At 47.6% G+C, this 27,382-nt stretch overlaps 1 protein-coding gene across 3 annotated transcripts in view; it reads right to left on the minus strand.

Moving 5' to 3' along the window:
* Window positions 1-27,382, minus strand: part of MAF1 (MAF1 negative regulator of RNA polymerase III) — a 97,826-nt gene that overhangs the window by 28,902 nt on the left and 41,542 nt on the right. For all 3 annotated transcript variants that reach the window (XM_083145058.1, XM_083145057.1, XM_083145059.1), the window contains 2 exons: window positions 25,705-25,870; window positions 5,962-6,083 (listed from right to left, as the gene is read on the minus strand). In XM_083145058.1, the coding sequence (XP_083001184.1) occupies window positions 5,962-6,083; window positions 25,705-25,870 (288 nt within the window). The remainder of the gene's footprint in view (window positions 1-5,961; window positions 6,084-25,704; window positions 25,871-27,382) is intronic.

A 27,382-nucleotide genomic window follows, 5' to 3' on the forward strand; every position in this document is an offset into this window, starting at 1 on the left:
CTTTTGGACTCATTGTCCACCTCCCAAGCTTTGAGCCACAAAACTCACCCTTGCAGTAACAGAGACTACCGACACTCTGTTTCAACCAGAACTAAGGCCTCTGAATCTGGCTGTAGCAATGCACACATGGAATTTGCCCACACCATCATAGCCTTGCAAAAACAATAATCGGTCTAAGGGTAAATCCCACACCTTCAAAAACTGCTTTGAGAATACCTTCTAACTTATTTTCAAGCAGATCTTTTAAGGCAGCTCCTCCTTGCACAGGTAGCACGGTAGCTTTTGATAATCTAGCCACCGGCGCATCTACTAAAGGAACCTTTTCCCAAAGATTTACATGCTCTTCTGGCATAGGATATAGGTTCAAAAACCTCTTTGACATCTGGAGTCTCTTATCGGGCGTTTTCCAAGCCCCCTCCAACAGATCTCGCAAACCTTCAGCTGAAGGAAAAGTAACAGCCTCTCTGCGCTGTCTTTAAAATAAAACCTTTACTGGGGTCCTACTGTTAGACACATTTAAAGCCGGTTTAACAGCCAAGATCAAATCTTCGGCACCAGGGACAGAATTATCCAATTCCTCCCAGGACATTTCTGCCCCGCACTCTCCCCCCTCCTCTGAATCTTCTAAGACAGGAGGAGAAGAAAGGGAATGTCTAAAGGGGCCCATTCACGGTCCGTTTAACGGATCCGTTTGGGTCTTAATTAGCACGCATCGCATCGGATCGCATCCGATGCGAAGTTTAGCTAGTACAAAAAGTATGTGCAGCACATACTTTTTGTACCGTACTATGGCCCTTATTCTGATCGGTACGGCCAGATCCGAATATGCGTCCAGGACCGTGCGTGCGAAACCCCGCCTTCCATACGGATCGCCAACTCCGTCCGTACGCGGTAAGAAGCTGGCCGAACGGACCGCACGTGTATTTCTCATGGAATACGCCTCCTCCATCTCAGGGAACCTCCCCCCTCATTCGATGGTCGCAGACCATCGAATGCAGGACCGAGTGGTCCACCAGCTCCCGCAATCTCAGACCACACGGACATTTTTCCGTGCAAAAGCAGGGATCTGGGCGGGCAGCTGACATCCGGCGATGTCATATGTCCGCCCCCTACACGTGCGTCACGGCCGCATTACCATACGTACGCCCAGCGTTTGCATGGGAACGCCCATGAAACGCGGGGCGTATGCATATGGTAATGAGCCCAAATACCCCTTCACGCCCCTCTCCACCCCCTGTTCGTAGTGTACACATTTCATGCGGAATTTGGACGTGCGTTCCGTTCGCACATGCGCAGAGACGCCTCTGCACATCCGCAGACACAAAACATCGGCGGCACGAACGCACGCGGATATTACCGCACCAACCAGAATAAGGGCCTATGTGATGCGCGGGAGCGCGCATCGCATAGTACAGAACGGACGGTCCGGGAACGGACCGTCTATGGGCTCCTTAAATGTAACTTCAGGATCCTTAGCAAACTTATCCATAAGTGCATTAAACCTGCTAATACCCTGAGCTGTGTCCTGCACCACCTGCAGAAAAGCTGGTTACCCCTGTGTTAAGGAAAAGGTGCCAGAAGATTGCTGAGAGGATGACAATGGTTTAGGGGACTTTACCAGCTCATCCCTCTGCCTATTCAACACCTGTACCAATGTGGTAACCGACCTGCCCAGGGCCGCAGCCCACGCTGGTTCTGGCTGTTCCACCCTTTGAGCTTGTGCTCCCTTGGGGACAGCTGCACATACAGGGCAAACATCCCCTTGGGTCATCTGTTCAGGGGTTAATTGCAATTCAAACTCTGCATGTACTCAATGTGGTAAGGATTCCCACCCCCACAGCAGCAGAATGTTTTTCTGTCATGTTTAATGTCAGGCGTATAGTACACAGTCAATATATGCCAGCACTTATCTGTCTGCAGCTGTGAGACCCTTTCTGGTCAGCGGGGATGGCGATGCCCAGGATAAATCAAACACTCTGTAGGAGTCCCTTCAGCTCCGCAGCCAGCGTGTCCAAAGGCGCCAAAAAACAGAGTAAGAGGAAGAGGGCAACACGTCCCGCATACAGCGGGGTCTGTGGCTCACTGCGCCAACTACCTCCTGTAGCCGCTCCTATTATGCAGATTCTCCTCTTCCTAGTGCTTCCCCTCAAGCAGGGATCACTTGGAATCGCCCGCAGGCTCCTGTAACAAGCGGCTTTCTCCGCAGAGATTCAGCTTGCAAACCCTGTAGAAAATGGCGGCCACCATCACGGTGCACCCATTCTCCATGACCCTGTGTCCAGAGGCTGTGTAGCACTGCACAGAGAGACCAGCGTCTCTCTATGCACAGGACGCGATTCTGTCAGTCCCTGCTGCGCTGGCAGTGTGAGCATTCTCCCAGAATCCTCACACTGTTGCCTACCTAACTAAGTGTAAAATTAATAAAAAAACAAACACCTAGCTAAGCTCTTCTTCTGGTTGCTATCGCAGCCCGCTTCAGCAAAGCACCCACTCCGGTGGGCACCTAACACGAACTGAGGACTCTGGGATGCAGAAGGGAGGAGCCTGCCTCTCAAAGCTTTTAGCATAGGCGCCTGGCTCCTTCGGACCCTCCTACATCCCCATGTGAAGCTGTGTCACCAGAATAATTGAAAGAGAAAACAACACTTCTTTGGGATTATCCTGAGGCAAGCCCTGCTGAAAATAAGAGGTGCTCCAGCTTCCTGCTGACACCAACAAAAAACTGATAAGTTAGGCATGGAGGTGGGGTTATACGGGAGAGGAGCTGTGCATCCTGGGAAACCTGAAGGCTTTGCTGATTGGTGCCATGGTCCTCTGAACCGCCTAGACCCCAATGTCACCCTGTGGGACCATGGAACCAGAAGAAGAAATGGCAATCACCAACAGTAGCAGACACAGACACACACACAAATCCAGGAGAGCGCAGATACACACAGACTTACTCACACAGAAAAGCGGATGTGACTGATACGCTCTCTGTAATGTGTGTGTACATGTGATAGGGAATATAGAGTGTAAGCAGCACTGGGGCAGGGGCTGATGTGACTGGTACGCTCTCTGTAATGTGTGTACATGTGATAGGGAATATAGAGTGTAAGCAGCACTGGGGCAGGGGCTGATGTGACTGATACGCTCTCTGTAATGTGTGTGTACATGTGATAGGGAATATAGAGTGTAAGCAGCACTGGGGCGGGGCTGGTGTGACTGATACGCTCTCTGTAATGTGTGTATATGTGATAGGGAATATAGAGTGTAAGCAGCACTGGGGCAGGGGCTGATGTGACTGATACGCTCTCTGTAATGTGTGTACATGTGATAGGGAATATACAGTGTAAGCAGCACTGGGGCAGGGGCTGATGTGACTGGTACGCTCTCTGTAATGTGTGTACATGTGATAGGGAATATAGAGTGTAAGCAGCACTGGGGCAGGGGCTGATGTGACTGGTACGCTCTCTGTATTATGTGTGTACATGTGATAGGGAATATAGAGTGTAAGCAGCACTGGGGCAGGGACTGATGTGACTGATACGCTCTCTGTAATGTGCGTGTACATGTGATAGGGAATATACAGTGTAAGTAGCACTGGGGCAGGGGCTGATGTGACTGATACGCTCTCTGTAATGTGTGTACATGTGATAGGGAATATAGAGTGTAAGCAGCACTGGGGCAGGGGCTGATGTGACTGATACGCTCTCTGTAATGTGTACATGTGATAGGGAATATACAGTGTAAGCAGCACTGGGGCAGGGACTGATGTGACTGATACGCTCTCTGTACTGTGTGTGTGTACATGTGATAGGGAATATACAGTGTAAGCACCACTGGGGCAGGGGCTGATGTGACTAATACGCTCTCCGTAATGTGTGTGTACATGTGATAGGGAATATAGAGTGTAAGCAGCACTGGGGCAGGGGCTGATGTGACTGGTACGCTCTCTGTAATGTGTGTACATGTGATAGGGAATATAGAGTGTAAGCAGCACTGGGGCAGGGACTGATGTGACTGGTACGCTCTCTGTAATGTGTGTGTACATGTGATAGGGAATATAGAGTGTAAGCAGCACTGGGGCAGGGGCTGATGTGACTGATACGCTCTCTGTAATGTGTGTGTACATGTGATAGGGAATATAGAGTGTAAGCAGCACTGGGGCGGGGCTGGTGTGACTGATACGCTCTCTGTAATGTGTGTGTACATGTGAGAGGGAATATAGAGTGTAAGCAGCACTGGGGCAGGGGCTGATGTGACTGGTACGCTCTCTAATGTATGTACATGTGATAGGGAATATAGAGTGTAAGCACCACTGGGGCAGGGACTGATGTGACCGATACGCTCTCTGTAATGTGTGTACATGTGATAGGGAATATAGAGTGTAAGCACCACTGGGGCAGGGACTGATGTGACTGATACGCTCTCTGTAATGTGTGTGTACATGTGATAGGGAATATAGAGTGTAAGCAGCACTGGGGCAGGGGCTGATGTGACTAATACGCTCTCCGTAATGTGTGTGTACATGTGATAGGGAATATAGAGTGTAAGCAGCACTGGGGCAGGGGCTGATGTGACTAATACGCTCTCCGTAATGTGTGTGTACATGTGATAGGGAATATAGAGTGTAAGCAGCACTGGGGAAGGGGCTGATGTGACTGATACGCTCTCTGTAATGTGTGTATATGTGATAGGGAATATAGAGTGTAAGCAGCACTGGGGCAGGGGCTGATGTGACTGATACGCTCTCTGTAATGTGTGTACATGTGATAGGGAATATACAGTGTAAGCAGCACTGGGGCAGGGGCTGATGTGACTGATACGCTCTCTGTAATGTATGTGCATGTGATAGGGAATATACAGTGTAAGCACCACTGGGGCAGGGGCTGATGTGACTGATACACTCTCTGTAATGTACATGTGATAGGGAATATAGAGTGTAAGCAGCACTGGGGCAGGGGCTGATGTTACTGATACGCTCTCTGTAATGTGTGTACATGTGATAGGGAATATAGAGTGTAAGCAGCACTGGGGCAGGGGCTGATGTGACTGATACGCTCTCTGTTATGTGTGTGTACATGTGATAGGGAATATAGAGTGTAAGCAGCACTGGGGCAGGGGCTGGTGTGACCGATACGCTCTCTGTAATGTGTGTACATGTGATATGGAATATAGAGTGTAAGCACCACTGGGGCAGGGACTGATGTGACTGGTACACTCTCTGTATTGTGTGTGTACATGTGATAGGGAATATACAGTGTACGCACCACTGGGGCAGGGGCTGATGTGACTGGTACGCTCTCTATATTCCCCATCACATGTCCACAAATTTTACAGAGAGAGCGTATCAGTCATATCAGCCCCTGCCCCAGTGGTGCGTACACTGTATATTCCCTATCACATGTACACACACAATACAGAGAGCGTACCAGTCACATCAGTCCCTGACCCAGTGCTGCTTACACTCTATATTCCCTATCACATGTACACACATTACAGAGAGCGTATAAGAGTGTACGCACCACTGGGGCAGGGGCTGATGTGACTGATACACTCTCTGTAATGTGTGTACATGTGATAGGGAATATAGAGTGTAAGCACCACTGGGGCAGGAGCTGATGTGACTGATACGCACTCTGTAATGTGTGTGTACATGTGATAGGGAATATAGAGTGTAAGCAGCACTGGGGCGGGGCTGGTGTGACCGATACGCTCTCTGTAATGTGTGTACATGTGATAGGGAATATAGACTGTAAGCACCACTGGGGCAGGGGCTGATGTGACTGATACGCTCTCTGTAATGTGTGTACATGTGATAGGGAATATAGAGTGTAAGCAGCACTGGGGCAGGGGCTGATGTGACTGATACACTCACTGTAATGTTTGCTATATAAATGTTACGATTAAATAAATATTAGGTATGTTATGGGCGTGGCGATTAGTAAATGTGTGACACACATGGATAGAACTCCGCACCTGTAGATATCACACTCGGACAGGCAGATCTCTTCATCCACAGCGTCCCACAAATTAGGCTTCAGTGATGTGAAATCTTCACCTAGAGCAGATACCAGACTGCTGTTCACAGCATTCACCACCTGAGGGAGACAAACCAGGCAGCTTGTAAGCCTGTCCTTTGTCCAACCCTGATCCTCCTATAAACCAGATATATGCGCGTCCATCACTCAAGCTGTCTGAGGCTCCTGGTGCAGGATGGTGGGAAGAGGGGGTAGAGGGGGACACAGTCTACACATTTCAGAGTGAGGCCGTAATACTTACACAGAGCTTTATTCTGCATTTTTAGGTTTTTATTCCATTGAAATTTCTGCGAATACATCACCAGATACGGACACCCGGCTCTGCCCCAATCACACGCGTGCCAGGGTCATGTCAGGGGTCCTTACACCAGATAAACCAACACCCGGCTCCGCCCCAACCACACACGTGCCAGGGTCATGTCAGGGGTCCTTACACCAGATAAACCAACACCCGGCTCCGCCCCAACCACACACGTGCCAGGGTTTCTTACACCAGATACACCGACACCCAGCTCTGCATAAATCACGCGCCTGCCAGGGCGACGTCAGGGATCTTTCTACCAGAAACACTGACACCAGGCTCTGCAATCAATCACATGTCAGGGTCACGTCAGGGGTCCTTACACCCGGCTCTGCACCAATCACACGCGTGTCAGGGTGACGTCAGGGGTCCTTACACTGGATACAGACACCTGGCTACACCCCAATCGGTGTATCTAGTGCAAGGACCCGTGACATGACCCTGGCGTGTGATTGGTGCAGAGTCGATACGGACACCCAGCTCTGCACCAATCACACGCCAGGGGTCCTTACACCAGACACGGGCACCCGGCTCCGTACAAATCACATGCGTGCCTGGTTGGGATAATTTGGTCTACAGCATGATTGTCGAAAAGCATTAGGTCGACAGTCAAAAGGTCAACATGGGGTTTTTCAGTTTTTTGACCGTATTTCGACACAGACACAGTTTAAAGTGCACCACAGCCAGAAGAAAGTCCTGCAATAGTGAGTGGGAGCAAGTAAGGTGTGTGGGTGAGAGATGTAGATCTTGTGCAGAGCAGAGGTCGGGTTGGCAGATACTATGAGATAAGAGATGTAAGAGATGTACAGTACGATGGTGTAGTTGGGATTATGGCCTTGAGCGGAGAGGTCGGGTTGGCAGATACTATGAGATAAGAGATGTACAGTACGATGGTGTAGTTGGGGTTATGGCCTTGTGCAGAGCGGAGAGGTCGGGTTGGCAGATACTATGAGATAAGAGAAGAGATGTACATTACGTTGGTGTAGTTGGGGTTATGGCCTTGTGCAGAGCGGAGAGGTCGGGTTGGGAGATACTATGATATAAGAGATGTACAGTACGATGGTGTAGTTGGGGTTATGGCCTTGTGCAGAGCGGAGAGGTCGGGTTGGCAGATACTATGAGAGAAGAGATGTACAGTACGAAGGTGTAGTTGGGATTATGGCCTTGTGCAGAGCGGAGAGGTCGGGTTGGGAGATACTATGAGAGAAGAGATGTACAGTACGATGGTGTAGTTGGGGTTATGGCCTTGTGCAGAGCGGAGAGGTCGGGTTGGGAGATACTATGAGATAAGAGATGTACAGTACGAAGGTGTAGTTGGGGTTATGGCCTTGTGCAGAGCAGAGAGGTTGGGTTGGGAGATACTAAGATATAAGAGATGTACAGTAAGTTGGTGTAGTTGGGGTTATGGCCTTGTGCAGAGCGGAGAGGTCGGGTTGGGAGATACAATGAGATAAAAGACGTACAGTACATTGGTGTAGTCTGGTTTATGCCCTTCTGTACGCATGTCAGGGCAACGTCAGGGGTCCTTACACCAGATACACCGACACCCGGCTCTGCATCAATCACACACGTGCAAGGGTCATGTCATGGTTCCTTACACCAGATACACAGACACCCGGCTCTGCATCAATCACACACATGCCAGGGTCATGTCAGGGTTCCTTACACCAGATACACAGACACCAATCACACGTGTGCCAGGGGTACTTACACCAGATACACAGGCACCTGGTTCTGCACCAATATCACACGTGCCAGGGTCATGTCAGGGTTCCTTCCACCAGATACACAGACACCAGGCTCAGCACCAATCACACGTGTGTCAGGGTCATGTCACGGTTCCTTACACCAGATACACAGACACCAGGCTCCGCACCAATCACACGTGTGCCAGGGGTACTTACACCAGATACACAGGCACCCGGCACCTCACCAATCACACGTGTGCCAGGGGTACTTACACCAGATACACAGGCACCCGGTTCTGCACCAATCACACGTGTGCCAGGGTCATGTCAGGGTTCCTTACACCAGATACACAGACACCAGGCTCCGCACCAATCACACGTGTGCCAGGGGTACTTACACCAGATACACAGGAACCCGGCACCTCACCAATCACACATGTGCCAGGGGTACTTACACCAGATACACAGGCACCCGGTTCTGCACCAATCACACGTGTGCCAGGGTTCCTTACACCAGATACACAGACACCAGGCTCTGCACCAATCACACGCCAGGGTCACGTCAGGGGTCCTTACACCCGGCTCCACACCAATCATTCGCGTGTGAGGGCAACGTCAGGGGTCCTTACACTGGATACAGACACCTGGCTACACCCCAATCGTGTATCTAGTGTAAGGTCCCCTGACGTGACCCTGGCGTGTTATTGGTGCAGAGTCAACACAGACACCCAGCTCTGCACCAATCACACACCAGATACGGGCACCCGGCTCTGCACCAATCACATGCGTGCCTGGTTGGGATCACTTGGTTTACAGCATGATTGTCGAAAAGCATTCGGTCGACATGGTTCTAGGTCGACATGGGGTTTTTCAGTTTTTTGACCCGTATGCCGACAGACACAGTTTGAAGTGCACCACAGCCAGAAAGTCCTGCAATAGTGAGTGTGAGCAAGTAAGGTGTGTGGGTGAGAGATGTAGATCTTGTGCAGAGCAGAGGTCGGGTTGGGAGACACTGAGATAAGAGATGTACAGTAAGTTGGGCCTTGTGCAGAGCGGAGAGGTCGGGTTGGGAGACACTGAGATAAGAGATGTACAGTAAATTGGGGTTATGGCCTTGTGCAGAGCGGAGAGGTCGGGTTGGGAGATACTATGAGAGAAGAGATGTACAGTAAGTTGGGGTTATGGCCTTGTGCAGAGCGGAGAGGTCGGGTTGGGAGACACTATGAGTTGAGAAGAGATGTACAGTACGATGGTGTAGTTGGGATTATGGCCTTGTGCAGAGCGGAGAGGTCGGGTTGGGAGATACTATGAGAGAAGAGATGTACAGTAAATTGGTGTAGTTGGGGTTATGGCCTTGTGCAGAGCGGAGAGGTCGGGTTGGGAGATACTATGAGAGAAGAGATGTACAGTAAATTGGTGTAGTTGGGATTATGGCCTTGTGCAGAGCGGAGAGGTCGGGTTGGGAGATCCTATGATATAAGAGATGTACAGTACGTTGGTGTAGTTGGGATTATGGCCTTGTGCAGAGTGGAGAGGTCAGGTTGGGAGATACTATAAGAGATGTACAGTACGTTGGTGTAGTTGGGGTTATGGCCTTGTGCAGAGCGGAGAGGTCGGGTTGGGAGATACTATGAGAGAAGAGATGTACAGTACGTTGGTGTAGTTGGGATTATGGCCTTGTGCAGAGCGGAGAGGTCGGGTTGGGAGATACTATGAAATAAGAGAAGAGATGTACATTACGTTGGTGTAGTTGGGATTATGGCCTTGTGCAGAGCGGAGAGGTCGGGTTGGGAGATACTATGATATAAGAGAAGAGATGTACATTACGTTGGTGTAGTTGGGATTATGGCCTTGTGCAGAGCGGAGAGGTCGGGTTGGGAGATACTATGAGAGAAGAGATGTACATTACGTTGGTGTAGTTGGGATTATGGCCTAGTGCAGAGCGGAGAGGTCGGGTTGGGAGATACTATGAGAGAAGAGATGTACATTACGTTGGTGTAGTTGGGATTATGGCCTTGTGCAGAGCGGAGAGGTCGGGTTGGGAGATACTATGAGAGAAGAGATGTACAGTACGATGGTGTAGTTGGGATTATGGCCTTGTGCAGAGTGGAGAGGTCGGGTTGGGAGATACTATGAGAGAAGAGATGTACAGTACATTGGTGTAGTTGGGATTATTGGCCTTGTGCAGAGTGGAGAGGTCGGGTTGGGAGATACTATGAGATAAGAGATGTACAGTACGAAGGTGTAGTTGGGATTATGGCCTTGTGCAGAGCGGAGAGGTCGGGTTGGGAGATACTATGAGAGAAGAGATGTACAGTAAATTGGTGTAGTTGGGATTATGGCCTTGTGCAGAGCGGAGAGGTCGGGTTGGGAGATACTATGAGAGAAGAGATGTACATTACGTTGGTGTAGTTGGGATTATGGCCTTGTGCAGAGCGGAGAGGTCGGGTTGGGAGATACTATGATATAAGAGATGTACAGTACACGTTGGTGTAGTTGGGATTATGTCCTTGTGCAGAGCGGAGAGGTCGGGTTGGGAGATACTATGATATAAGAGAAGAGATGTACAGTACGATGGTGTAGTTGGGATTATGGCCTTGTGCAGAGCGGAGAGGTCGGGTTGGGAGATACTATGATATAAGAGAAGAGATGTACAGTACGATGGTGTAGTTGGGATTATGGCCTTGTGCAGAGCGGAGAGGTCGGGTTGGGAGATACTATGAGAGAAGAGATGTACATTACGTTGGTGTAGTTGGGATTATGGCCTTGTGCAGAGCGGAGAGGTCGGGTTGGGAGATACTATGATATAAGAGATGTACAGTACACGTTGGTGTAGTTGGGATTATGTCCTTGTGCAGAGCGGAGAGGTCGGGTTGGGAGATACTATGATATAAGAGAACAGATGTACATTACAATGGTGTAGTTGGGATTATGGCCTTGTGCAGAGCGGAGAGGTCGGGTTGGGAGATACTATGAGAGAAGAGATGTACAGTACGAAGGTGTAGTTGGGATTATGGCCTTGTGCAGAGCGGAGAGGTCGGGTTGGGAGATACTATGAGAGAAGAGATGTACAGTAAATTGGTGTAGTTGGGATTATGGCCTTGTGCAGAGCGGAGAGGTCGGGTTGGGAGATACTTTGAGAGAAGAGATGTACATTACGTTGGTGTAGTTGGGATTATGGCCTTGTACAGAGCGGAGAGGTCGGGTTGGGAGATACTATGATATAAGAGATGTACAGTACACGTTGGTGTAGTTGGGATTATGTCCTTGTGCAGAGCGGAGAGGTCGGGTTGGGAGATACTATGATATAAGAGAAGAGATGTACATTACGTTGGTGTAGTTGGGATTATGGCCTTGTGCAGAGCGGAGAGGTCGGGTTGGGAGATACTATGAGAGAAGAGATGTACAGTACGAAGGTGTAGTTGGGATTATGGCCTTGTGCAGAGCGGAGAGGTCGGGTTGGGAGATACTATGAGAGAAGAGATGTACAGTAAATTGGTGTAGTTGGGATTATGGCCTTGTGCAGAGCGGAGAGGTCGGGTTGGGAGATACTATGAGAGAAGAGATGTACATTACGTTGGTGTAGTTGGGATTATGGCCTTGTGCAGAGCGGAGAGGTCGGGTTGGGAGATACTATGATATAAGAGATGTACAGTACACGTTGGTGTAGTTGGGATTATGTCCTTGTGCAGAGTGGAGAGGTCGGGTTGGGAGATACTATGATATAAGAGAAGAGATGTACAGTACGTTGGTGTAGTTGGGGTTATGGCCTTGTGCAGAGCGGAGAGGTCGGGTTGGGAGATACTATGAGAGAAGAGATGTACAGTACATTGGTGTAGTTGGGATTATGGCCTTGTGCAGAGCGGAGAGGTCGGGTTGGGAGATACTATGATATAAGAGAAGAGATGTACATTACGTTGGTGTAGTTGGGGTTATGGCCTTGTGCAGAGTGGAGAGGTCGGGTTGGGAGATACTATGATATAAGAGATGTACAGTACGTTGGTGTAGTTGGGATTATGGCCTTGTGCAGAGCGGAGAGGTCGGGTTGGGAGATACTATGAAAGAAGAGATGTACAGTACATTGGTGTAGTTGGGGTAATGGCCTTGTGCAGAGTGGAGAGGTCGGGTTGGGAGACATTATGAGATCAACAGAATTTTATAGGTTATGGTATTAAGGAGGGGGGGGGGGGGGCGACAATCTAAATCGACAGTCACTAGGTTGACACCTAAAAACGATCACCATTCCATAGGTAGACAGGTCGACAAGTTTAAGGTAGACATGGAGATGCACGACTTGGTGTCTGTGTCAACATACAGATGGAGCCGTCCTCATCTAGTGCACCAGCGATACATTTCTGGTGGCTGGCGTACCGGTGCACGTGGATGCGTCCATTGCCACGAATGGGGTGTGCGAGTTTCAGACGCATGCGCTGACGGGACTCGGCAAATGGTGCGCCCAGGCTCCGCTAGATGACGACAGCTCCATCTGTAGACACAGTATACTGTAAGTGTACCGCTGCACCTTGCCATGCTTTCAGTACAGGGCCTCGCAGCGCTTGGCAACCTACTTTATTCTCACGCTATGCCTACTTCGATAGAAAAAGTATGAACCAAGTCTGTCTCATGACAACAACAAAAACACCTGAAGAAATTGTGTCGACCTTTTCACTGTCAAAAGGTTTCATGACGACCTTAAGCTTGTATCGACCTAAGCTATGCTAACCATTCTACGGTGTCAAACTAGGTATTGTCGGCCCAGGGAACGGATAACATTTTATATTGAATACTGTAGAATATAGGTAACCAATAGAGGGACAGAGACTCGGCAGAAAACACACATCTGCTGCGGAACAGGAGGATGGATTGTGGTGACGAGTCTGTATCGGGAACTATTGCAATAACCAATGTGGCAGATGATGAAAGCATAGATTAGAGCAGTAGTAGCCAACTCCAGTCCTCGAGAGCGACCAACAGTTAATGTTTTCCAGATCTCCTCACAGAATCACAAGTGAAGTACGTAGCTCCACCTGTGGATCTTTTAAAATGTGTCAGTGAGTAATGAGTGCACCTTTGCAGCAGATAGGTTGCCTGGAAAATGTGAACTGTTGGTAGCTCTCGAGGACTGGAGTTTGCTACCACTGGTTTAGAATGTTAGCAATGTCTTGTGTAAAGTAAGGGCGGGTTTTGGATAGGTTGGTTAGATGTATATAACATGATTTAGAGACAGAGTGAATGAAGGGAACAAAGGACAGGTCAGAGGCACAGGTCTGGGGAGGACGGGTAGCTCTATGTAACATCCGCATACAGACTGACGGGTCTGAGGAGGACGGTTAGCTCAGAGTAACATCCGTGTACAGACTGTGACAGGTCTGGGGAGGATGGGTAGCTCCGAGTAACATCCGTGTACAGACTGTGACGGGTCTGGGGAGGACGGGTAGCTCTGTGTGACATCCGCATAAATAGACTGACAGGTCTAGGGAGGATTGTAGCGCTGACTAACATCCGCATACAAACGGACAGGTCTGGGGAGGACGGGTAGCTCCGAGTAACATCCGTGTACAGACTGTGACGGGTCTGGGGTGGACAGGTAGCTCTGTGTGACATCCGCATAAATAGACTGACAGGTCTAGGGAGGATTGTAGCGCTGACTAACATCCGCATACAAACAGACAGAACTGAGGACAGGTAGCTCTAACATCCGCATACAGACAGGTCTGGGGAGGACGGGTAGCTCTATGTAACATCCGCACACAGACTGACAGGACTGGGGAGGACGGGTAGCTCTGTGTGACATCCGCATATATAGACTGACAGGTCTGGGGAGGATTGTAGCGCTGACTAACATCCGCATACAGACGGACAGGTCTGAGGACAGGTAGCTCTAACATCCGCATACAGACAGGTCTGGGGAGGACGGGTAGCTCCGAGTAACATCCGCATACAGACTGTGACCGGACTGGGGAGGACAGGTAGCTCTATGTAACATCCGCATACAGACGGACAGGTCTGGGGAGGACGGATAGCTCTGACTAACATCCGCGTACAGACTGACAGGTCTGAGGAGGACGGGTAGCTCTATGTATCATCCGCATACAGACGGACAGGTCTGAGGAGGACGGGTAGCTCCGAGTAACATCCGCGTACAGACTGTGACGGGTCTGGGGTGGACGGGTAGCTCTATGTAACATCCGCATATATAGACTGACAGGACTGGGGAGGACGGGTAGCTCTGTGTGACATCCGCATATATAGACTGACAGGTCTATGGAGGATTGTAGCGCTGACTAACATCCGCATACAGACGGACAGGTCTGAGGACAGGTAGCTCTAACATCTGCATACAGACAGGTCTGGGGAGGACGGGTAGCTCTATGTATCATCCGCGTACAGACGGACAGGTCTGAGGAGGACGGGTAGCTCCAAGTAACATCCGCATACAGACTGACAGGTCTGGGGAGGACGGATAGCTCCGAGTAACATCCGTATACAGACTGACAGGTCTGGGGAGGACGGGTAGCTCCAAGTAACATCCGTATACAGACTGACAGGTCTGGGGAGGACGGGTAGCTCCAAGTAACATCCGCATACAGACTGACAGGTCTGGGGAGGACGGGTAGATCCGAGCATCATCCGCATACAGACTGACAGGTCTGGGGAGGACGGGTAGCTCCGAGTAACATCCGCATACAGACTGACAGGTCTGGGGAGGACGGGTAGCTCTGAGTAACATCTGCATACAGACTGACAGGTCTGGGGAGGACGGGTAGCTCCAAGTAACATCCGTATACAGACTGACAGGTCTGGGGAGGACGGGTAGCTCCAAGTAACATCCGTATACAGACTGACAGGTCTGGGGAGGACGGGTAGATCCGAGCATCATCCACATACAGACTGACAGGTCTGGGGAGGACGGGTAGCTCCAAGTAACATCCGCATACAGACTGACAGGTCTGGGGAGGACGGGTAGCTCCAAGTAACATCCACATACAGACTGACAGGTCTGAGGAGGACGGGTAGCTCCAAGTAACATCCGCATACAGACTGACAGGTCTGGGGAGGACGGGTAGCTCCAAGTAACATCTGTATACAGACTGACAGGTCTGGGGAGGACGGGTAGATCCGAGCATTATCCGCATACAGACTGACAGGTCTGGGGAGGACGGGTAGCTCCAAGTAACATCCGCATACAGACTGACAGGTCTGGGGAGGACGGGTAGCTCCGAGCATCATCCACATACAGACTGACAGGTCTGGGGAGGATGGGTAGCTCTGAGCCAGTGTTAATTTCATCGACAAAAATTTAGACAAACTATTCTTTAACGAAGGTTTTTTTCTGTGACTGATATTTTTGGACTCTTTAATACTATATTTTATACAGTTTCAGCCATCTTCTCTGGCCCTAGAATTACTTACTTGCACTGCGGCACAAACTCTTTGTCCTGAGAATCGCTCCGTCAGTTTATGTAGCTAGCTTTAGCTAAAAAGCAGTAGACTAGTAATGTACTACTTACTTGTATCAGGCAGGTTGTTTTTTTCTTTCATTATTTCACCCCTATATCCCTATAGATTGTAAGCTTGCAGCAGGGCCCTCCTACCTCCAAGTCTGTTACCCAGTTTGTCTTATCACTGTCTACTATTGTAAAGCGCAAAGGAATCTGCTGCGCTATATAAGAAACTGTAAATAAATAAATAAAATTTTGCAAATAAATGACCTGCTGTGAAGGAAATAACATTAGTTTTGCACTTGTTTAATCCCTACATTACTAAACACATAGTGAAAGGTATACAGAGTATTCCAGAGAATACGAGAGAAATGATCTTCAGGCTAAATCCATTACAGCATCAGTAAAATGCAAATTTATAACTAAATCAATGACTAAATTTAGACGAGAACTTTTGCAAAAAAGAACAGATTCCTACCTGTTAATAGGCTTTCCTCTACTCCACCATGGCAGCCACTAATGGGTTAAGTCCGTCAGGGTAGTATCTGGAAAGGAAAACACAAAGAGAACGGACACTGGGCCCTATATAAGCCCCTCCCCCGGAACCCACAGTGTCTTTATTATACAGCTTTATTACACCATCATATTACATTCATAGAGGTGGGAAAAATGCTGCCATGGTGGAGTAGAGGAAAGCATATTAACAGGTAGAAATCTGTTACAGACTACAGCACTCAGGACCTTCCTCCCGAATTTTGCGTCAGCCGACGCAGCAATATCCATTCTATAATGTCTCGTAAACGTATGCAGTGACGACCAGCATGCTGATTGCACAGCTCTTCTACTGATACCGTCTCCTTTTCTGCCCATGAGGTTGACATGCCTCTGGTCGAATGGGCTCTCAACCCTAATGGCGGTTGCTGATTTCTAATTTCATAGGCTTCTAAGATAACATGATTTTAGCCATCTTGAGATAGTGGCCTTACTGGCTCCTTGCCCTTTATTCTTCCCCTCTGTTAAGATAAAGAGCCTCTCTGATTTTCTGTGATCCTTCATTCTATTTATGTAGATTTTTAGCGCCCTTACAACGTCTAATTAATGCAGTCTTTCTTCTTTGCTGTTAACTGGATTTGCACAGAAGGATGAAATTTATGTGAAAGGATGAAACGACTTTTGGTAGGAACTGCAGATTGGTCCTTAATACTACTTTTTCTTTGAAAAAGTTTAAGAATGGCTGTTTTGCCCACAACGCGTGTATTTCAGATACTCTTCTGGCAGATGTTATTGCCACTAAGAACACTACTTTAATAATCAACCACTTTAATGTAACCTCTTCCAGAGGTTCAAACGGAGCCTCAACCAGTGTGTACCAAATTAAGGTCCCACGGGACTAAAGGACTGTGAAAAGTAGGTCTTATTCTCTTTGCCGCTTGTACAAATCTCTATGTATTTGGGTACTTATGTATTATCTGGGCTCCCATGTTAAATGCACCCCATTTTTTCATACCCCTACTATCCAACTACGCATGGAGTTGATTTTATATAGTGTGGCGAGCGCAGCGAGCCACCGTGCCCGAAGCGTGGCGAGCCCCGCGAGGGGACGCGGTCTCATAAGAAAAATGGGAGCCCAGATATTACATAAGTACCTGTATTTGTCCTCAGCTAATTTTATATCCAACATTGCTGATAGGGCTTAAACTGATCCCCGAGATAGGCACCTTCAGACACTGCGGCGTGTTCTACTACTGCCGGCCGCGTACACTGAGGCCAGTGCGGTAACGCCGACACAGCATACTGGGCGCAAGCTCATGACAGTGAGAAGGTAACACCAGGGGATTCAGTCTATTCGCATCCACGAGTATCGGGACTGCTGGAGTGACAACTACCCAGCATTGAATACCAACAATACTGACGTGTCGACCCCGCGGGTGATAGTGCTGTATTCCACAGTACGGACGCCACCAACTAATATCGGGCATCCAACAGAGAGTGCTAAGCAAGTGGTCTACTTACCTTGGATTACAAACTGTTCAGTATTACATCTCTGGACACTAACATCTTGCACAGCCCTGGACCCTTGTTGGGATTATAATTACTGGCATCCACACCATCCAATCAGGACTCGGTAATTATCTGATGCAGACTTTTTACTTTATTTTTATTTTTATTTAATTTTTTATTTTTTAGCTTTTATCTCTTTTGCATGCATGCATGCATAGGTACATGTTATGTGTTTGTGAATTGTGATACTTGTATGTTGATTAAAACATTTTTTAGTGTACAGAAGGCGCCTACTGGCTCTCTTTTCTTCGCTAGGGCTTAAACTTGTACCTTAATCGTATTGGTTGATAGATTACGGTCTAACCCGGTTTGTAGAAATTCTAGTACAGTAGATATACTGTTCGGTTTTCTGCTGCCTACTTTACAGAAATACACAAATTTCTTCCAAATGTTGTGCTATGTCTTCGACGTTGATCTTTTCCTGGCTTTTAGTAAAAGGTATTTATAACTATATTTGAGAACCCTTTATCTTTCAATGCTCTCGTCTCAGCAGCCTAGCTGTCAGATTCCAATCGGATGGCTGCGACCGCCATAACTTGCCCTGTCCGATCAGGTTGCCGGGTAATCTCCAAGGCTCTGCTACAGCCATTCTTGTCAACCTGGCGAACCACGATCTTCTTGGCCAAAACGGCAGTATGGCTATCACTGTTGCCTCCTGCTGTTGTATTTTCCTCAATAACCAGGCTATTATGGGAAAAGGTGGAAACACGTACACCAGTTCTGCCCTCCATTCTGCTGTTAATGCATCTGCTTGTTCTGAGTTTGGTTCCCAGTACCTTGAGAAAAAGCTTTTCACCTTTGCGTTTTCTTTTGCAGCCATTAGATCTATTTGGGGTATACCCCACATCCGTACTATTGTCGCAAATATGTCTGCCGAGAGCTACCATTCTCCTGGTAATACTAGATACCTGCTGAAGCTGTTTGCTTGTTGGTTGTTTTTTCCTGCCACGAACACCGCTGCTAGAGACTGTTTATTTGAGTTTCTGCCCATAAGAATAACTTTCTTGCTTCCAACATCAGTGTTTGACTTTTCGTTCCTCCTTGTTTGTTTATGTATGACACGACAGTTTGATTGTCGGACCTTATCACTACATCCCTTCCTGTTAGTCGGTTTTGTAATTGCTTGCATGCCATGGACACCGCTCTTAGCTCTCTGATGTTGGAGTGACTTTTGCTTAATGGCTCTGCCCAAGTCCCTTGGGCTATCCTGTCTTCGCAGATTGCTCCCCAGCCTATCTGACTGGCGTTGGTTGTTACAATCACTTGATTGGATGTCAAAAACTTTCTTCCTTTTTCCAGTCTTGCTTTCCTAGACCACCACTCCAGACTCTGCCATGCTCCTCTTGATAGCGTAATTAGTTGATCCTTGTTTCTTCCGTCGCCGTCCCATTGGGTAAGAAAACACATTTGAAATGCTCTCATATGAAATCTTCCCCATGGCACTGCGTCCAGGGCTGCTGACATTAGCCCCAATGTTGACATGCAAGCCCCTGATGACGTCGTTCTCTTGCCATACAGGCTGAGTACTCCTCTTCTTAACTTCTCCATTCTTTCTACTGTCAATTTTATGGTCATGTACTGTGTATTTATTTCTACACCCAGATATTTTACCGAGCGAGAAGGTTCCAGATGGCTCTTCTTTATATTCACTATCCATCCGTGATCCTCCAGATAATGCTTGACTTTTATGGTGTGGCTTATGGCCTCTCTTTTTGATCGGGCCATAATCAAGATATCGTCTAGATAAGGCCACAACGTGACCCCTTGTCTTCGTAAATTGGCGATTAATACAATTAGAACTTTTGTGAACGTACGGTGAGAAATGGCTAGCCCGAAAGGGAGGGTGACAAATTGGTAGGTTACTCCTGCCAATCTGAACCTGAGAAATCTGTGATGTTTTTCGCATATGGGAATATGCAAATAAGCGTCTTGTAGATCTATCGTTGATAGATATGCTCCTTTTTTATATCTGGCAATATGGTCCTTAGGGACTCCATCTTGAATTTCCTTACTGATATGTAAGAATTTAGTCTTCTCAGGTCCAGGATTGTCCTGAACCCCCCGGACATTTTCTGCACCAAAAAAAACCTGGAGTGCAAACCTTGCATCTTCTGATTTTTTGGAACTACCACCACTTTTTGGTTGATCATGTTTTGTAAACTCAAAAATAGTGCCCCTCTTTCTGTTGAATTCCGGGGAACAGGGGACTCCGTCCTCCAAGGCCCTGGGTACGCTACAAATTCTATTTTGTATCCTGTCATAATGATTTCTAAAACCCATTTGTCTTCTACCGATTGTGACCATGTCCGTCCAAATATTTGCAGTCTGCCACCGACTGTCTGGCGTCATTGGTTTGAATGTCTAAAGGAATATCTTCCCTCTCTTCCTCTTTGGCCACAAAAAAAAGCTTCTATTAGTTGACCAAGATCTCCTAAAATTTCTCCCAGGCCTATAGGTCCAGGCCTCTTTAAATTCCGATGGTTGATATCTATAATATCTTCCCGGTATACCTCTTTTTGGTTTATCTTGTGGCAGCCAGACGGATTTTCCACCGGAGAGTTTTGTAATTATATCGTCCAACTTGCTGCCAAATAAATATTGACCTTGAAACGGTAAGGATAACAATTTTTGTTTAGATTGTGTGTCTGCTGCCCAAGGCTTAAGCCATAAAGCCCGTCTGGCTACTGTAGTGGTGGCACTAGTTCTTTCTGCCAGTTTGACTACATCTAGCGAGGCCTCACATAAAAATTCCACTGCAACCTGGACATTTTGAATGATCTTTATAAGTTCGGATCTTTTGATCCCATCAAGTGTATCGGACTCAAGGTCCTGGCACCATGACCTTAACACGCTATCTGTAACAGCCAGAGCTGAGGATACTTTCATGGTTGCCCCCGAAGTGGCATGTTGTTTTCTGAGACTGATTTCTATTTTTCGCTCCATTGACTCCTTTAAAATGTTCGCATCTTCTAGTGGTAGTGTGGTTTTCCTGGAAATCCGAGCAATGGCCGCAACAACCTTTGGGGCCTCCTCCCAATTACGTACTTCTTCTGCCTCAAAAGGGATACTTCTTTGACACTTAGGGCAGTATTCAATGAGAAAAGTTCTCCGTGTTTTGTGGAGAACTTGTGCTTTGTTCGCCTTGGACGGAGCATTTTGCTCTCCAAAAGCGAGCAACCCTATTCAATGTGAAATTCTCTCCGTCTTTCTAAGTGATGTTCTCCGTGTCTCTCCGTGTAGCAATTCTCCATCTTTTGATGGAGAGCTGGAATGTGAACTTTTAAACTAAAAGGTTTTTTTCTTAAATTTTGGTGTAAAAAAAATCAGTTTTTTTTTTCTGTGAAGGGGCGCGTTATTTTTATTCATGTGCTTATAGCACATGAATATATATTTAATTAAAAAAAAAATATTTTTTTTAATTATTTTTTTTTTTACACAGTGCAGCCAGCAGGGGGCCGGAACGCTCGAACGAACGGGTGCAGTGAATACTGGGTCCCCCGCTGGCTATAGGGGGGGGCAGCCTGTGCTGCCTGGGTCCCGGAGAGCCCCCCCTCCTCTCCACATTCCTCTGGAGCAGCCAGGGAGACTTTAATCTCTCTGGCTGCTTCCGGCTCCCTGAAAGCTCCCTGCTCCCTGCAGGGGTTAAGACTCTCCGCGAGTGGCGGAGAGTCTTAACCACATTGAATAGAGGGAGCAGGAGTGGCAGAGAGCCCTCCGGAACACAGGGAGAGTGCATGGAGAGCGAAATAAAACGCTCTCCATGCACGGAGAACTTTGACATTGAATACTGCCCTTAGTGGAACTGCCACTTTCTTATCCGGATGTTTCCATTCTTCCTCCACTAATTCCTTGAGCGTTTTTGATAAAAGAAATACTTTTTTTATCTCGAAAAAGTAAATCCTGCAGTCTCTCCTCCTCTTGTGCCTCCTCAATATTTAGAGATTTATTTATCAATATCAACAGTTCTCTAATAGGACCGGATTGAAGTCTGCCTCCGATTTGTCCTGGCTAACTTCTCCCTCTTCTAACTCCGCTTCCCTCACGCTTGGTCCTTCTCCTGACTCATCCGAATCTTCAGATACTGTACGACCCCTCTGCTCCTTTTTGATGACATTTTTAACATGTCTTCTTTTGTCACGAATGTATCAGCCAATGCCGCTTTAATTCTAGCCACTAACTCTGTCATATGTGGTGACCCTGTTTGTTGGGTTTGTTTGCATTTTTCACATGTCAATCCTACACACTTCTCTGATAATGTCACATTTTTCTTTTTTAATCCTAGCTTACCCTGATTTCCTTAAATTTCTTATCTTCCTCCATTATGCCTTTATACCAAAATAGCTTGTAGCTAAAATCAAACATATATATGATAAGTTTGTTTGCATAATGAAGAAACTCCTACAGCAAGCTGATCCTTGGAGTCTTACCAGGTCTGCTGAGTGTCTCTGCTTCCACAGCTTCCCAGGCGAAATGCTGTAGCTCTGCAGGCATTCTCCTCCTGATTTTTATGCTTGAATACCGGCGCATCCTTTACTATGCGCCCGGCGTCCCCACTGACATTGACGCCCGCGTTATTCTCCATAGACGCGGCCGCCGCGTCCTCCATCTTGTGACCGTCGCGTCATCATACACGCGTCCGTCGCGTCCTCAGTGCACGTGGCCGGCGCGTCCTCCTCACACGCAGCTGGCGTGTGTGGCCCGGACTCCCTGTACCTGCTCCAGTATGCTCCGATAGCTCTCCCAGCATCTCCACTGTTATTTGCAAACGCCTCAGCAGACCTTAAAAAGGTAACCCCTAACTGCACTCGGCAGCGGAGACCTTTTTTCTTTCTTTAGTCTATCCAGATCTCACCCCCAACTGCTCTAGATAGTGGAGAGTCTACCATCAGGGTAAGCTTCCCTAACTACCCTGGAAAGGAAAAAAAAAAGACAGCGAGGGTTCCGGGGGAGGGGCTTATATAGGGCCCAGCGTCCGTTCTTTTTGGGTTTTCCTTTCCAGATACTACCCTGACAGACTTAACCCATTAGTGGCTGCCATGGGGAGGTAGAGGAAAAACCACTGACAAACTTGACTGTCATGATCACTTTAGTAATGTAAATTTAAATGTTTTAATAATTGCAGTTATTAAAAATGTGCATGCCGTATAATAATGGTGTATTTTATTAATATAATAAAAAAGAAAATAAACTAAAGGCAGAAAAGGAGAAAAAAATCCCTTTGAGTTGATGTTTACTGCTCCTTTTGGAGCAAGGTGTGTTCTCTCTTTTTTGGGGTTGTTTGTTGATAGCACACTGCGGCCGTGCCGGGGATTGACGATCTGTTGTTGCTGTAATGAGGTTATCGTGAGGAGGATGTGGCCACTGTCTAGCTGTATATAACCTTGGACAGAGGGGGGCCCTAGATTGCACACCCTGTAATGAGAGGTACTACCTTGCTGAGATTTTTAGATGCAAAACAGAGGGGGTTGCAGGTGCACTATGCAATCATTACTGCTAACATGTATTCCTTTTAAACTTCATTTCTGAGGTTAGCCTACATTTGGCCAAATATATCTACCTGCTCACCACGTTAAGGTCTCCTCATTAGAGCAGGTCCCTAGCACTATGGGGTTCATGCCTGGGGCACAGGGCACCCCCAAGACAGTCCAGCAAAACCACCCCAGGGCATCACATAAATAAAATATAGCTGTGAAGTGTAAGAGTGTAAAGTGTCATAGAATGTAGGGTATGTGTAAGCAACTAATAGTGATAAAGGGTGTGTCAAAAAGAAAAAATAGTGGTCACTGCTAAGTCTAAAGGTCACTATTCACTACTAATCCTTCTAGATCTCTCTGCTGCTTTTGACACTGTTGACCACACACTTCTCATACAAACTCACACAATCCCTAGGTCTTAAAGACATAGCCCTCTCCTGGTTCTCATCCTACCTATCTAACCGCTCCTTTAGTGTTGGTTTCTCTGATTCTACCTCCTCTTCGCTACCTCTTTCAGTTGGAATAACTCAGGGTTCAGTTTTAGGTTCTCTGCTTTTCTCAATCTATACCTCATCTCTTGGCAAACTAATCAGTCTTTTGGATTTCAGTATCATCTGTATGCGGATGACACTCCGCTCTACCTATCTTCCCCTGACCTGTCCCCATCTGTATTGATCCGTGTCTCTGAATGCCTTTCTGCTGTTTCATCCTGGATGTTATTTTGCCACCTCAAACTTAGAATTCAAAAACAGAACTAATTATATTTCCGCCAATAAATAGTAGTTGCCAACCTGATATCTCTATAGCTGTTGAGAATATGACAATCACTCCTACCTCTCAAGCTCGCTGCCTAGGTGTTATCCTTGACTCTGAACTTTCCTTTGTATCCCACATCTGGAGGATTGGCCTTCCTGACCGTGACATTGACGAATACAAAATGTAAAAATATTTTTTTTACTAAAATGTGACATTTAATTTGGTCAAATTTTAGGAAAGTGACTAAGACTAAAACTAAATTGAAAATTCCCGATGAAATTAACACTGCTCTGAGTATCATCCGCGTACAGATGGTGACAGGTCTGGGGAGGACGGGTAGCTGAGTATCATCCGCGTACAGATGGTGACAGGTCCGGGGAGGACGGGTAGCTCTGAGCATCATCCGCGTACAGATGGTGACAGGTCCGGGGAGGACGGGTAGCTCTGAGTATCATCCGCGTACAGATGGTGACAGGTCTGGGGAGGACGGGTAGATGCGAGCATCATCCGCGTACAGATGGTGACAGGTCTGGGGAGGACGGGTAGATTCGAGCATCATCCGCGTACAGATGGTGCCAGGTCTGGGGAGGACGGGTAGATTCGAGCATCATCCACATACAGGCAGTGACAGGTCTGGGGAGGACGGGTAGATCCGAGCATCATCCACATACAGGCGGTGACAGGTCTGGGGAGGACGGGTAGATCCGAGCATCATCCGCGTACAGATGGTGCCAGGTCTGGGGAGGACGGGTAGCTCTGAGCATCATCCGCGTACAGATGGTGCCAGGTCTGGGGAGGACGGGTAGCTCTGAGTATCATCCGCGTACAGATGGTGACAGGACTAGGGAGGACAGGTAGCTCTGTGCATCATCTGTGTACACACTACGTAAGGTCTGGGGAGGACGGGTAGCTCTGAGCATCATCCGCGTACAGATGGTGACAGGATGGGTAGCTCCGAGCATCATCCGCGTACAGATGGTGACAGGTCTGGGGAGGACGGGTAGATCCGAGCATCATCCGCGTACAGATGGTGACATTTCTGGGGAGGACGGGTAGCTCTGAGCATCATCCGCGTACAGATGGTGACAGGTCTGGGGAGGACGGGTAGCTCTGAGCATCATCCGCGTACAGATGGTGCCAGGTCTGGGGAGGACGGGTAGCTCTGAGTATCATCCGCGTACAGATGGTGACAGGTCTGGGGAGGACGGGTAGCTCTGTGCATCATCCGTGTACACACTACGTAAGGTCTGGGGAGGACGGGTAGATCAGAGTATCATCGGCATACAGACTAACAGATCTGGGGAGGAAGGGTAAATCTGAGAACCATCCACGTACAGACTGTGACAGGTCCAGGGAGCATGGGTAGATCTAGTGCTGTGTACACACGGGGGCTATAATCGCTGGGAATATGGTCGCAGGCGACCATATTGTCAGTGATTGGAGTGCGCACCAGCGATAAATCGCCGGGTGCGCGCTCCCGTTTTTTGCCCCATTGTAATCGCTGGTCCTGCGACCAGCTAATTACCTCTGCGGCTCCCCCAGCAGAGGTTCCTTTTCATCAGCGACCATCTTGTCGCTGATGCAAAGGAGACACTGAGCAATATATCTCCCCCCGTGTGTACGGGGCTTAAGTATCATCCGCGTTCAGGTGGTGACCAGTCCAGGGAGGACGGTTGGTAGATTTGGTATTACCTTTGTAAATGTACCCCATGAAGGATGGAGAGGTAGGACATTGCAGGAATACTGTCCGGAGAGCCGAGGATGGCAATGCGGGTCTAGATGGTGAAGGGGCCATCTGCACCCATTCTAGATTTCCAAGTACCTCACACGAAATAAGAAATAGAAATTGTATACAACATGGTGGAGATAATCATTCACTAGACCCCATATCTCACTGTCACACGGATGGAGTGATTTGTAACCATGAGAAATAAAGAACACAAATTGTTAGTTACTCACCCAATTCAGACTGGGCTCCCGACTGAACTCATGGCTCCGAGCTGCAGTAAAATCATAGTCAGGCCTGAAAGACTCGTTCAAAGTCGCAATCAGATAAAAGAGTGTTTTTCGGCTGCACTTATCACTCAGAGGTCCTTCTTCATCTCCTCCGAGGCTCTTCCCCAGCCTGTAAAACAGAAGAATGTTGTGGGCAGGATATAAACAACCTTTTACACTCCATTTCCAAACAGGTCTTACCATTATCTACAGAATGACCACGACCAAAGGTCTTCATCACAACTTCCAACTGATCATATACACTCTCTAAGCTTGTCAGTACCGCATCAGGTCTCTCCATGTACATATAGTACCCAGCCTACAGGAGGGTCCCCTCCACCACATCCTCTGCCTTACGTTACCTCCTCCACTCTCTAAGCTTGTCAGTACCGCATCAGGTCTCTCCATGTACAAATAGTACCTAGCCTACAGGAGGGTCCCCTCCACCACATCCTCTGCCTTACGTTAGATAAGGAGATAGAGAGTAGTAAATGTGTCGTGTGTGAGAGAGTAGTAAATGTGTAGTGTGTGTGAGAGATAGTAGTAAATGGGTCGTGTGTAAGATAGTAGTAAATGTGTAGTGTGTGAGAGAGTAGTAAATGTGTCGTGTGTGTGAGAGATAGTAGTAAATGGGTCGTGTGTAAGATAGATAGTAGTAAATGTGTAGTGTGTGAGAGAGTAGTAAATGTGTCGTGTGTGTGAGAGATAGTAGTAAATGGGTCGTGTGTAAGATAGATAGTAGTAAATGTGTAGTGTGTGAGAGAGTAGTAAATGTGTCGTGTGTGTGAGAGATAGTAGTAAATGGGTCGTGTGTAAGATAGATAGTAGTAAATGTGTAGTGTGTGAAAGATAGTAGTAAATGGGTCGTGTGAGATAGAGAGTAGTAAACGTGTTGTGTGTGTGTGTGAGAGAGTAGTAAATGTGTCGTATGTGAGATGGAGAGTAGTAAATGTGTCGTATGTGAGAGAGAGTAGTAAATGTGTCGTATGTGAGATAGAGAGTAGTAAATGTGTCGTGTGTGAGATGGAGAGTAGTAAATGTGTCGTATGTGAGATGGAGAGAAGTAAATGTGTCGTGTGTGAGATGGAGAGTAGTAAATGTGTCGTGTGTGAGATGGAGAGTAGTAAATGTGTCGTGTGTGAGATGGAGAGTAGTAAATGTGTCGTGTGTGAGATGGAGAGTAGTAAATGTGTCGTATGTGAGATGGAGAGAAGTAAATGTGTCGTGTGTGAGATAGAGAGTAGTAAATGTGTCGTATGTGAGATGGAGAGTAGTAAATGTGTCGTGTGTGAGAGAGTAGTAAATGTGTCGTGTGAGAGAGTAGTAAATGTGTCGTGTGTGAGATGGAGAGTAGTACATGTGTCATGTGTGAGATAGAGAGTAGTAAATGTGTCGTGTGTGAGAGTAGTAAATGTGTCGTGTGTAAGATAGATAGATAGTAAATGTGTCGTGTGTGAGATGGAGAGTAGTAAATGTGTCGTATGTGAGATGGAGAGTAGTAAATGTGTCGTGTGTGAGATAGAGAGTAGTAAATGTGTCGTGTGTGAGATAGAAAGAGAGTAGAAAGAGAGTAGTAAATGTGTCGTGTGTGAGATGGAGAGTAGTAAATGTGTCGTATGTGAGATGGAGAGTAGTAAATGTG

This window comes from Crinia signifera, chromosome 5 (assembly GCF_055691185.1).
Source record: "Crinia signifera chromosome 5, ASM5569118v1, whole genome shotgun sequence".
Taxonomy (NCBI): domain Eukaryota; kingdom Metazoa; phylum Chordata; class Amphibia; order Anura; family Myobatrachidae; genus Crinia; species Crinia signifera.